Source organism: Colobus angolensis, unplaced genomic scaffold (genome assembly GCF_000951035.1).
Source record: "Colobus angolensis palliatus isolate OR3802 unplaced genomic scaffold, Cang.pa_1.0 Scaffold15, whole genome shotgun sequence".
Taxonomy (NCBI): domain Eukaryota; kingdom Metazoa; phylum Chordata; class Mammalia; order Primates; family Cercopithecidae; genus Colobus; species Colobus angolensis.
The window spans coordinates 12,546,754-12,559,800 of NW_012114599.1; the positions used below are offsets into that span (position 1 = coordinate 12,546,754).

General features: G+C 39.2%; 1 protein-coding gene across 1 annotated transcript in view; it reads left to right on the forward strand.

Annotated features, from left to right (window-relative positions):
• Nucleotides 1–13,047, forward strand: part of HEATR5B (HEAT repeat containing 5B) — a 105,575-nt gene that overhangs the window by 45,083 nt on the left and 47,445 nt on the right. Inside the window, exons 20-23 of the mRNA XM_011935976.1 lie at nt 142–331; nt 2,983–3,152; nt 8,085–8,229; nt 12,469–12,708. Of these exons, the coding sequence (XP_011791366.1) occupies nt 142–331; nt 2,983–3,152; nt 8,085–8,229; nt 12,469–12,708 (745 nt within the window). The remainder of the gene's footprint in view (nt 1–141; nt 332–2,982; nt 3,153–8,084; nt 8,230–12,468; nt 12,709–13,047) is intronic.

Below are 13,047 nucleotides of genomic sequence, written 5' to 3' on the forward strand. Positions count from 1 at the left end.
ATATCCTACAATCTTGATTTGCTACTTCACATTGATGTGCCTCAAAATATTAAGAGTATACCCATGTAACAATTCAGTATACTCAATTCAGTACATTCGAATTTTTCCTTACAACTAAAATGAAATTATATTTTATTCTAGACTTGGTCTCTTCATTCACTTGCTTTGATAGTGGATTCTAGTGGTCCGATGTATCGTGGCTATGTGGAACCAACATTATCTCTAGTTCTTACCTTGCTGTTGACAGTTCCGCCTTCACATACAGAAGTTCATCAGTGTTTGGGTCGATGCTTAGGTGCTATAATAACTACTGTTGGCCCTGAACTACAAGGTAAGTAAATCATCTGAAATTAAGGAACCTAGACAGATAATCACTATTTTTAAATTTCCTGACTATCACCATCACATTGCTTGAAGAAATTTTGTAATAACAATTACTATGTACTGAGTACTTGGATTTACTGAAAGCCTGGTGCTCAGCTTTTCACATGTGGCATTTTGTTTAATCCCATGAGAAACCTATGACATGATAATGTTTGTTGGAGTTTTGAGCAGAGAAAACATTTTAAATGAAATTTTACTTGGAGTCCCATGAAAACAAAGTTAAAAATGGAGTTCCTTTGGCCTAGAGTGCTATCCACTTGTCTTCATGGACTTTTGCTTCACTTTTTTTGAACTCTAAGGATTAGGAACATAGCTTGAAAAACCACTGTCGTAAGGTAAATATTATCTAAATTTTGTTTTCTTTTTGTTAGAGGAAAAAGCTATTAGCTAATTTTCTATGAGGAAGTAAACTGGGAGAAGATAAGTAACTTGCCTAGAGTTAGTCAACTTATGAGTGGCACATTTATGATCCTAAAGCCTATGTTTGTACCACTTAACTCTACTGAACTAATTCTATTAATGGTTAAACTCCCAAGTCAGCAAGCTATTGTAAAGATATCGTGAATACATAACCCCCTTTCAGAGTTTTCTTTTTCTCCTTTGTCATTTATTATGTATGTTTTCAGAGGGTTGAGCTTTTAACATACATTATTTAATTCTGTTAACAACCCAGACACTGATATTATCTCTATTTTATAGATGAAATATTGAAGCTGATAGAGGTTAAGAACTTTTGTTGTGGGTTTTTTTTTTTTTTTTTGAGATGGAGTCTCACTCTGTAGCCTAGGCTGGAGTGCAGTGGCGCAGTCTAGACTCACTGCAAGCTCTGCTTCCCGGGTTTATGCCATTCTCCTGCCTCAGCCTCCCTCCCGAGTAGCTGGGACTACAGGCTCCCGCCACCATGCATGGCTAATTTTTTGTATTTTTAGTAGAGACCAGGTTTCACCATGTTAGCCAGGATGGTCTTGATCTCCTGACCTCGTGATCTGCCCGCCTTGGCCTCCCAAAGTGCTGGGATTACAAGTGTGAGCCACCGCGCCCAGCCAAGAGGTTAAGAACTTTTACAAGGTTTTGGAAACTAGTGAGTGGTTGGAGTAAGAAGTGAAGCCCAGATCAATCAATTTCCGATGCTTGCATTTTTTTTTTTTTTTTTTTTTGAATCTGTTACCCAGGCTGGAGTGCAGTGGTGTGGTCTCAGCTCACTGCAACCTCCGCTTCCTGAGTTCAAGTGGTTCTCCTGCCTCAGCTTCCTGAGTAGCTTGGATTACAGGTGCCTGCCACTACACCCAGCTAATTTCTTGTATTTTTAGTAGAGACGGGGTTTCACCATTTTGGCCAGGCTGGTCTCGAACTCCTGACCTCATGATCCACCCACCTCGGCCTCCCAAAGTGTTGGGATTACAGGCCTGAGCCACCATGCCCGGCCTTTTTTTTTTCTCTTTGTTTTATTTGTTTTAAGAGATGGGGTCTCGCTATGTTGCCCAGGCTGTTCTCAAACTCCTGGCATCAAGCAATCCTCCCACTCCCATCTCAGCCTTGCAAAGTGCTGGGATTATAGGCACAAGCCTCCCCGCCCAGCCCGTTGCCTACATTCTTAATCCCTATGCTATGTTGCCTCCATTTTGACAGGTATTTTTAAAAAGAGAGGAAAAAGAAAAAGACTTATAGAAAATGCTAGAAATAGAAAAATATGTGATTTTTTTTTTTTTTTTTCTTTTCAGAGAGACAGTCTCACCCTGTCTCCCAGACTGGAGTGCAGTGGCATGATCTCGGCTCACTGCGACCTCCGCCTCCTGGGTTCAAGCAATTCTCCTGCCTCAGCTAACTTCTGTATTTTCAGTAGAGACAGGGGTTTCACTATGTTGGCCAGGCCAGTCTCAAACTCCTGACCTCAGGTGATTTGCCGCCTTGGCCTCCCAAAATGCTGGTATTACAGGGAAAAATGGGTGATTTAAATAAGCCTCTTTCTAAGACCCACTGTCCTCCTTGGGAAAGTGAGGATAGTTCTTCCTGTGAATATCACAGGGATATGAAGAGGATAAATATGTGCCTTTTATTAAGCATAGGTGTTTATCAAGTATTTTCTAAAGTGATAATGATAAGGCAATGCATGTAAACTAGAATGTAGCTCTTAACGTGATTTTTATGATTTTCTTGTTTACATATAAAGATATGCATATAGGCCAGGTGCGGTGGCTCATGCCTGTAATCCCAGCACTTTGGGAGGCCGAGGCAGGTGGATCATTTCAGGTCAGAAGTTCAAGACCAACCTGGCCAACATGGTGAAATCCCATCTGTACTAAAAGTGCAAAAATCAGCTGGGTGTGGTGGCACGTGCTTGTGACCCCAGCTACTCCAGAGTCTGAGGCAGGAGAATTGCTTGAACCTGGGAGGCAGAGGTTGCAGGGAGCCGAGATCACGCCACTGCTCTCCAGCCTGGGTGACAGAGCGAGCCTCCATCTCAAAAACAACAGCAACAAAAAAAACTGAATAATAATTGGATGGAATGGTTATTTAGAAGATAATTATTTACTAGGAGTATTTTTGGTGGTACTAATAAAATAATTGTATTTTATATTTTCTTTCAATTTGCACTAGGAAATGGAGCAACAATTTCTACAATTCGTTCCTCTTGTTTGGTGGGTTGTGCAATAACACAGGACCATTCAGATTCTCTTGTTCAGGCAGCTGCCATATCTTGCCTTCAGCAACTTCACATGTTTGCACCACGACATGTCAATCTATCTAGTCTTGTTCCTAGCCTTTGTGTAAGTATAGAGCTATTTCATTCATTGATTTTTAAGTTGTATTTTATTTTACATTTAAAATATTTCTGTGGGTACATAGTAGGTATATATATTTATGGGATACTTGAGGTATTTTGATACAAGCCTGCAGTGTATAATAATCACATCAGAGTGAATGTGGTATTCCTCACCTCAAGCATTTATCATTTATTTGTGTTACAAATAATCCATAGTTATTTTAAACTGTACAATTAAAATTATAGTCACCCTCTTATGATATCAAATACTAGATCTTTGTTTTTTTGAGCTTCAGTTGTCATTTTATGACTTCATAAATTCAGAAATATCTTGATGAACTGTTTATTTTCTCGCTAAGAATATATCACATTTGGCCTGGGTGCAGTGGCTCACGCCTGTAATCCCAGCACTTTGGGGGGCTGAGGCAGGCAGATCACGAGGTCAGGAGTTCGAGACTAGCCTGGCTAATATGGTGAAACCCCATCTACACTAAAAATACAAAAATTAGCTGGGCATGGTGGCACGCGCCTGTAGTCCCAGCTACTCAGGAGGCTGAGGCAGGAGAATTGGTTGAATCCAGGAGGCAGAGGATGCAGTGAGCCAAGATCGCACCACTGCACTCTAGCCTGGGTGACAGTGCAAGACTCAGTCTCAAAAAAAAAAAGAATATATGACATTTTTAGTTTTTCCTACTCAGAATTTTATTTCCTAAAACTTGATTGATACTTCTGAGTATCTGTTGCTATCATTATAATTGTTAATTTATTCATTCATTAAATACTTACTGATAGCCTGTTATATGTCAGGAACCATGCAACATACTGGAGATAACATTTGTGGATGAGACAAGATCAAGCTTCTGTCATAGTAAAGTTTATAGTTTACAAAGGAATATGGAAAAATATTATTTACAAATAAGTACTATAAAAGCCTGGAGGAAAGCATAAGAGAGCATATAGCAGGACACCTATCATAATCCTGACATTCAGAAAAGATTTTCATTAAAAAATGGTATTTAAGGCCAGGCGCAGTGGCTCACACCTGTAATCCCAGCACTTTGGGAGGCTGAGGTGGGTGGATCACCTGAGGTCAGGAGTTCGAGACCAGCCTGGGCAACATGGTCAAACCTCATCTCTACTAAAAATACAGAAATTAGCCAGGGGTGGTGGCAGGTGCCTATAATCTCAGCTACTTGGGAGGCTGAAGCAGGAGGATCACTTGAACTCAGGAGGCGGAGGTTGTAGTGAGCCGAGATCACGCCATTGCACTCCAACCTGGGCAAGAAGAACGAAACTCTATCTCAAAAAAAAAAAAAAAGATACCTAAGGTTTGATTTGCAGAATAAATAGGAGTTGGTTTGCAAAGGGCATGATATTGAAGTAGACAGCATTTACTTTTAGACAGGAAGAAAAATATGTGCAAGGCCCTAAACTGGGAAGGGCTGTCAATACATACATTTAAAGAGCCAATTAGTTAGTGTGGTTAAGGCTGAGAGAGAAGAGGGAGACGTGGGGTCTAGAGGAAATGATGAGGCTGGACAACTAACCAGGTGACATACTGCACAGACTTTCTACATATATAAAACCTTTGGACTTGATTCTACAAGCAGTGGGAAACCATTAGAAGGTGTTCTCTGCAGGGGAGTGACATAATCAGATTTGCACTTTTTACATTTTGTTCTTCCTGCATGATAGAGATTAGACTCTACAGGGTAAGAATTGTGGTATTCTCAGAAGAAGTTAATAGTGATTTGTCTAAGTAGTAAGTGAATGAGGAGAAATCAGTGGATTTGGGTAATATTTAGGATGAAGTATTTGTTCATTAATTGGCTCTCAGTGGGGCATAGTTGGGGAAGAGGGTTAGAAGGATATGGCCTAGGTTTTTGACTTGAGTATAGTAATGTAATTTCCTGAGATTGGCAACATTGGAGGAGGAGGGTTGGGAAGAGTGGATATCATTAATTCAGTTTTAGACACGTGGATAGTTAGTTATATGGGCCTGGAGCTCAGAAAAGAGAGGTCTGGTTAAAGAGGTAAATTTGAGAGGCATAAGCATTTATATGGAAAACAGAGACATAGGAGTAGATGAGATCACCAAGGAGAGAGTCCTGATTGAGGAACCCAACTTAAAAAATTTGGAAAAGAGAAAAGGAGTCAGCAAGGAATATGTAGAAGCAGTTAAGAGAGATTAAAGAAGAAATAGAGGTTGTGTTGTTCACAGAAGCTAAATGGAGTAGAAGAGTGGTGTTTTTGGAAAAATTGACAAGCTGGTTCTAAATTTAATAGGGAAATGCAAAGTGCTGATCAAGATCAATGAAGTTGGAAGATTTACTATACTTACTATCAAGATTTACCATAAGCTCCAATGAGGAAGACAGGGTAGTATTGCAAGTATACACAAGTAGACAAACGGAACACAGTGGAGTGTCCAGAATTGAATTCACACATACACAGTCATATAACTTACAACTTCAGCACGTTACCACTACAGTGTGGATAGGATTATCTTTTCCATAAATACAGGGACTGAAAGATACCATTGATTGTACTTTACAACTCTAATATCACAGATGTTAAAATGAAAGAGAGAAGTACACCTGAGAATAACTGCAGTGGAGTTTTTGAAAATACTTTGTAAAGTGTTTTATTTCTTTCACTTAGGCTTTGCCAGTCAACATTTGTTGAATGTATTTTCTGAGCTACAATTCTCTGTAATTGTTACTAAATTAAAATTTTATGATGTTCTCCATATGTTTTATCACTGGATTCTTACAGCAGTTGTGTAAGATGGGTGGGTTGGATGTTGTCCCCACTGTAAAAATAAAAAGGCTGAAACTTCAAGAGACTAAGTGACTTGTTCTTCCCATTTGATATGACCATGCTTGAGCTTTCTAATTAATTATGGAGTGTTTGAAATTTCCAGGATGTCTTTATTTTCGGGAAGAAGAGTAAATAAAATCCCAGTGCTTTGGGAGCCCAAAGCGGGCAGATCACTTGAGCACAGGAGTTTGACACCAGCCTGGGCTATAATATAGTGAGACCTTGTCTCTACAAAAAAATCGAAAACTGAGGCGAGAGGATTGCTTGAGCCCAAAAGGTTGAGGCTATAGTAAGCTGTGATTGTGCCACTGCACACCAGCCTGCGTGACAGAGTGATACCCTGTCTTAAAAACAAAACAAGCTCAAACCTGTAATCCCAGCACTTTGGGAGGCTGAGACGGGCGGATCACGAGGTCAGGAGATCGAGACCATCCTCGCTAATATGGTAAAACCCCATCTCTACTAAAAAAAATACAAAAAAACTAGCCAGGCAAGGTGGCGGGCGCTTATAGTCCCAGCTACTCGGGAGGCTGAGGCAGGAGAATGGCGTAAACCCGGGAGGCGGAGCTTGCAGTGAGTCGAGATCGCGCCACTGCACTCCAGCCTGGGCGACAGAGCGAGACTCTGTCTCAAAAAAAAAAAAACCAAAAAGACAAATAACCCAACTATTTTGTTGATAAAAATCTGTCAGATTTTTTTCTCCTCAGTTATAGTTTATTTTTATTAATGCTTGGTATAAATTTCATGGGCTATGATTTTATGCAAGTATATCTTGAGTTCCAAATGCTCTATTAATAGCCTAAAAATATACTATCTGGCATTGTGAAAGGAGGTATATTCCATACACCTGTTCTCCATCCCCATAATTTGTGTCTGGGATTCTTTCTAAAAGATTACTTCCTTGCTTAAAAAGCAACACATGGAACATAATTTAATATTTTCTTCATGAGTCAGATTTATAGTAGCAATTATAATAGCTTACATTTACTGAGCAGTTACCATGTGCTAGCCAGCATTGTAAGCATTTTACTTATTTACACCGTATTCCTGTGAAGAGTTAATATTCCCACCGTACATGTGGGCAAATCAAGGCACAGAGGGGCTAAGTAACTTGTGTAAGGTGTCACAGGAATAAGTGACAGAGCCCGGATTCAAACCCAGTTTGGCAGCTGTGCCTGAATTCTTAACTTTTATGCCATGCTGCATCTTATACTTTTATGTTTTTGAGTGTACTGTATTCGGGGACCTTGCAGATGAAAAAAAAAGTCTGTAGCAAAAGGCCCCATTTTGCAATTTTTTCAGGTGATTATGTTTGCTTGATTTGGTTTTTTCACTTTACTAAATAACCTCCTTTGCTTTCAAGTGTTATGGTGTGTGCTACCCCTTAACTTTTCATTCACTACATCTGATCTCTATATACTTAAAACATTTAGATGACAAAGTTGAGTAGGACCATGTGTAAAATAAGATGTGCAGAAAGTCCTTCTGGATTTTTCATCTAAGTATATTGTATGAACTTTAGAGCAAAGATCTTGGGACAGTTATTTTGGCAACTAACATATTTTTCGTATATTTTATTAGTAGTAGTATTTTGTCAGAAGGCCATCATTTGACTGTATTTTAAACAACTGAGGTTGTTAAATTAAGAGCATCTTCAGAAGTAAGATGTTGATATATATTCATTAGGGCCGAGCACGGTGGCTCATGCCTGTAATCCCAGCACTTTGGGAGGCCGAGGTGGGTGGATCACGAGACCAGGAGTTCGAGACCAGCCTGGCCAACATGGTGAAACCCCATCTCTACCAAAAATGCAAAAATTAGCCAGGCGTGGTGACAGGTGCCTGTAATCCCAGCTACTCAGGAGGCTGAGGCAGGAGAATCGCTTGAAACTGGAAGGCAGAGGTTGCAGTGAGCTGAGATCACGCCACTGCACTCCAGCCTAGGCAACGAGTGAAAATCTGTCTCAAAAAAAATATATATATATGTGTGTGTGTGTGTGTGTATGTATGTATATATATGTGTATGTATATAGATGCATATACATTCATTAGACAAATAAGGTTAAAGAATTACAGCTTTTTTAAGAGAAATTGCCTAACATTGTTATGGTTTACAGGTTCACTTATGTAGTTCCCATTTGTTACTTCGACGAGCAGCTGTGGCATGTCTTCGGCAACTGGCACAAAGAGAAGCAGCTGAAGTTTGTGAATATGCCATGAGCCTGGCAAAAAATGCAGGGGACAAAGAGAGTAGTGGTGCCAGTAAGTTATATTATTGGTCAATATTCTTTTTTGTTTAAATACTTTTACATTTCAAATAAGTACTATTTATCAAATAACATTTTTGTGTTGAAATGTGGCCAGATGTCTTATTCTTTGAAATAAAACCATTACCACTTTAAAAATTCCAATGTGGTTTTCTTGGTAATTTTGTATTTTTGCTTTTTAAAAATTTTTGCAAGTCAGGCATAGTGTCGTGTACCTGTAATCCTAGCTACTCAGGAGGCTGAGGCGGGAGGATCACTTGAGCCCAAGGGTTCAAGGTTACGACGAGCTGTGATCACACCACTGTGCTCTGAGTCTGGGTGGTAGAGTAAGACCATGTCTCCTAAAGAAAGTAAGTAAATAAATAAGTAAAAAGTTGGGTGTGAACGACTGGATTTAGAAAAAAATTATTTGTAGCTTAAACTGAGTAATATTTAGTATCAGAATATTTCTGCCATTTCTTGAGGATGTTTTAGGGGCACTTGAAGGTTTTCAGTTCTGGATGGTAGTTAGCCTTTTGTGATGTAATTTTTCCTCTAAGAAGGTAAGACCAAAGTAGCCAATAAAGCTATGAAATATCAGTAGATGTTTGGTAGCAAAAGGTTGATTTTTGCTTCCTTTAGTTCTTTTTGCTTTTTGGACGGTTTTAGGTATAGCTTAAATTCCTAGCTGGTCGGCCAGGCGCGGTGGCTCAAGCCTGTAATCCCAGCACTTTGGGAGGCCGAGACGGGTGGATCACGAGGTCAGGAGATCGAGACCATCCTGGTCTACACGGTGAAACCCCATCTCTACTAAAAACACACAAAAAAAACTAGCCGGGCGAGATGGCAGGCGCCTGTAGTCGCAGCTACTTGGGAGGCTGAGGCAGGAGAATGGCGTAAACCCAGGAGGCGGAGCTTGTAGTGAGCCGAGATCGCGCCACTGCACTCCAGCCTGGGCGACAGAGCGAGACTCCGTCTCAAAAAAAAAAAAAAATTAAAAAAAAAAAAAAATTCCTAGCTGGTCTTCTGATATCTGTGTGTAGGTAGTTTGGAAACTTTTTAAGAGTTTAATTGACAGAGGTATCTCCCCGATTATGAGGGAAAATTTTTACTTATAAAAGTTTTCTAATGCCTAGAATCCGCTTGGATACAAAGAAGCAAGATACAAGAATAACTTCAATTTTAGCATAGCATAAGAACTTTATTAACAGCCATACAGTATTGTAGAATATTAAAGAAATTTATTAGGCTGGGCACGGTGGCTCACGCCTGTAATCTCAACACTTTGGGAGGCCGAGGCGGGCGGATCACGAAGTTAGGATATCAAGACCATCCTGGCTAACTCCTTCTCTACTAAAAATACAGAAAAATTAGCCAAGTGTGGTGGCGGGCGCCTGTAGTCCCAGCTACTCGGGAGGCTGAGGCAGGAGAATGGCGTGAACCCGAGAGGTGGAGCTTGCAGTGAGCCAAGATCGCACCACTGGACTCCAGCCTTGGTGGCAGAGCAAGACTTCATCTCAAAAAAAAAAAAAAAGTTTATGATAAAAATCTAACAGTAGACATTATTGCTTTTTGGAGAGAAAACATCACCAAAAGTAGTTACAGACCTCTTCTGAAGACATACAAATTTTCAGAACTTCTACATGTCAGTTGCCATAAACAAAATTGAGACTACTTGGAAGACTGAGACAGATCCCTTGAGCCCAGGAGTTCAAGTCCAACCTGGGCAACATAGTGAGATCCTGTCTCTTAAAAAAAAAAAAGAAAGAAAAGAAAGACAGCTAAGATAGGGAAAAATATTTGCAAAATATATTTTTTATTAACTAATTTTATTTACTAATGTACTTATTTATAAAAGTGTTTAAAGCTTTTACAAATGAGTATGTTTGGAGTCCCCAAGATCACCTCCAGGTTTGATGATTTCCTGGGTGGACTCAGTGTATAGGCATTTTCCTGGCTGTGTTTATTATGACAAAAGGAAGAAAAGGTGTGTAGGATGAAGTTAGAGGAAACCAGGCACAAGCTTCCCAGAGCCCTGTCCCCATGGAGTCATACAGATTGCAACCCAGCAATGGGTTGTGACAACATGCGTGTAATGTATTCTCCCAGAGAAGCTTATTAAAGACTTAATGCCCAATGTTTTTACTGGGGGCTGATCCCATAGGCATGGCCTGCCTGGCACATACCAAAAGTTCAGACTCTCAGAAGGAAAGCAGATGTTCAGCAGAAGCCACAGTTTAGGTACAGCGAACCACTTTTATCAGGGAATTAATGGGAAACCTCTAGAAACCCAATTCCCAGATGCTAGCCAAGGGCTAATCTTGCAATTAAGTCTTACTAAGGTACTGTTAGGCCTGCAATGTTAATTTGTCTTTGCACCTTGTAAAAACCACTAGAGCACGTTTTATAAAGAAAAAATAACAAGTATCTTTAACCTCCGGTGATTTAACAATTGCATGTTATTATACTCATAAGATAGCATTTTTCTTCTATAAAACTAATCAAGATTAAAAATAATAATTATAACCAGTGTTGGGAAAAGTAGGAATAGATATTTCTTGTACTACAGATAGAAATGTAAAAATCACGCACATTTCCTGGAGGGTTTTTTGGCACTATGTCCTTGAAGTTTTCAAAATGTACTTACCCTTTGACCTACAAATTCCCTTTTAAGGAATTTGTCCTCTAATCAGTTAATTTTCTTTTAAGGAATTTGTCCTCAGTGATGAATCAATTAATTTTATCCTAATTTATTGGTTTGCTGTGTAGCCATTAACATTCATACTATAGAAGTGTAATTACTGAAATGGGAAAATATTCACTATGCACTGCTAAGTGAAAGAAAAGTCTCTGTGCCTAATCTCTTTCTAATGTTCTCTTTTCTTGGAACGTTTTCATTTAACTTTTTCTATTGTTTTAGAATTTCACTCACTATGGCTATTTTCTTCAAACCTCACTTTATTCTGTATTTGGGGTGACACAACAAGAATAGTTACCTTTCAGCTCCATTCCTCTGTCTTACTCCCTTCAGGGTTCAGAGGGCTCTAGACTTCAGAGGGCATAGTAATACTCATTCTTAAAGCTACCAGTTATATACTACTGCTGTTTACAAGAATGAAAAGATTTTCCGGTGAAGCAAGAAATTTAACTAATATTTCATGACATTACTTTTTGGTTGTTGTTAGTCTTTGAATTTTCCCACTTTTTATTTATTTTTTATTTTTATATTTATTTATATATTTATTTATTTATGAAACAGAGTCTCACACTGTCACCCAGGCTGGAGTGCAGTGGCACGATCTCGGCTCACTGCAACCTCTGCCTCCCAGGTTCAAGTGATTCTCCTGCCTCAGCCTCCCAAGTGGCTCGGACTACGGGCAACTGCCACCGCACCTGGCTACTTTTTGTATTTTTAGTAGAGGCAGGGTTTCACCATCTTGACCAGGCTGGTCTTGAACTCCTGACCTTGTGATCTGCCTGCCTCAGCCCCCTAAAGTGCTGGGATTACATGTTTGAGCCACTGCACCCGACGGAGTTTCCAGGCTGGAGTGCAGTGGCACAATCTCGTCTCACTGCAACCTCCGCCTCCTAGGTTCAAGAGAGTCTCCTGCCTCAGCCTCCCGAGTAGCTAGGATTACAGACACCCACCACCACACCCAGCTAATTTTTGTATTTTTAGTAGAGACGGGGTTTCACCATGTTGGCCAGACTGATCTCGAACTCCTGACCTCAGGTGATCCACCCACCTCCGCCTTCCAAAGTGCTGAGATTACAGGTGTAAGCCACTGCGCCTGGCCTTGGATTTTGCCAGTTTTTAAATGAACTGTTAGGATACACTCCACTTAGAGTTAGTGTTCTGACTTTATAAAATTTTTAAAATCTGAACTATAAGACTAAGTTTCAATTTATTCTTCTAACAAATAAAACAGTTTTTTATTTTGTTAAATATATTTAGCTGCATATCTCTTTCCCACACTTTTTCTTATTAGAATCAAATATTTATTGAGCGTTCCCTGAGATTTGTTTACAACATCTCAGAATAATCAGTTTTACAGTTCAAGGTTTTACTCTAATTGCCAGATTAAATTATGATTCCAAAGATACATAAACTAGAGGCCATAGTTAAATTGTATATAGCTAGCTGGTTTTGTGGCTGTTGTGAATTTATATGTAAGATTTGATCTTTATCATAATTGTTACCTATAGCATACACCAAAAATCCCATACAAATTCATTTGTAAAAATTATCTTTCAGATGTCAATCCTTTTGCACCTGGGGTTAGTTCTCGAAGTGATATCCATTGCCGGCACCAAGGTGTTAATATAACAGAAACTGGTCTTGAGGGACTACTTTTTGGAATGCTAGACCGGGAGACAGACAGAAAATTGTGTTCTGATATTCATGACACTTTGGGACATATGCTTTCTTCGCTGGCAGTAGAAAAACTTTCTCATTGGCTAATGCTTTGTAAAGATGTCCTGGCAGCTTCTAGTGGTAAGTATTTAATATGTGTTCTTAAAATAATGGAAATTGTTGTACTTCTGATATATACATATAGATATATGCATAAAGATACATACATGTAAATCTGAGCTTATGTTTAAAAGTAATAACTTTTGATCTACAAATCCCTGTCAAAATGTTGAAGGTTAAATTATGTTATAAACAAATGAGCTTTTTTATATTGTTGGGAAAATGTATTTCAAAATTTTTTGGAACTTCAAACTAAATTTTCATACATAAAAATCCCGAGTTACTCTAGAGTAACACATAGTATGTAGAACTATTGAAATATGTAAATGTAGTTTACATAAAAGTAATTTATGTTATCCT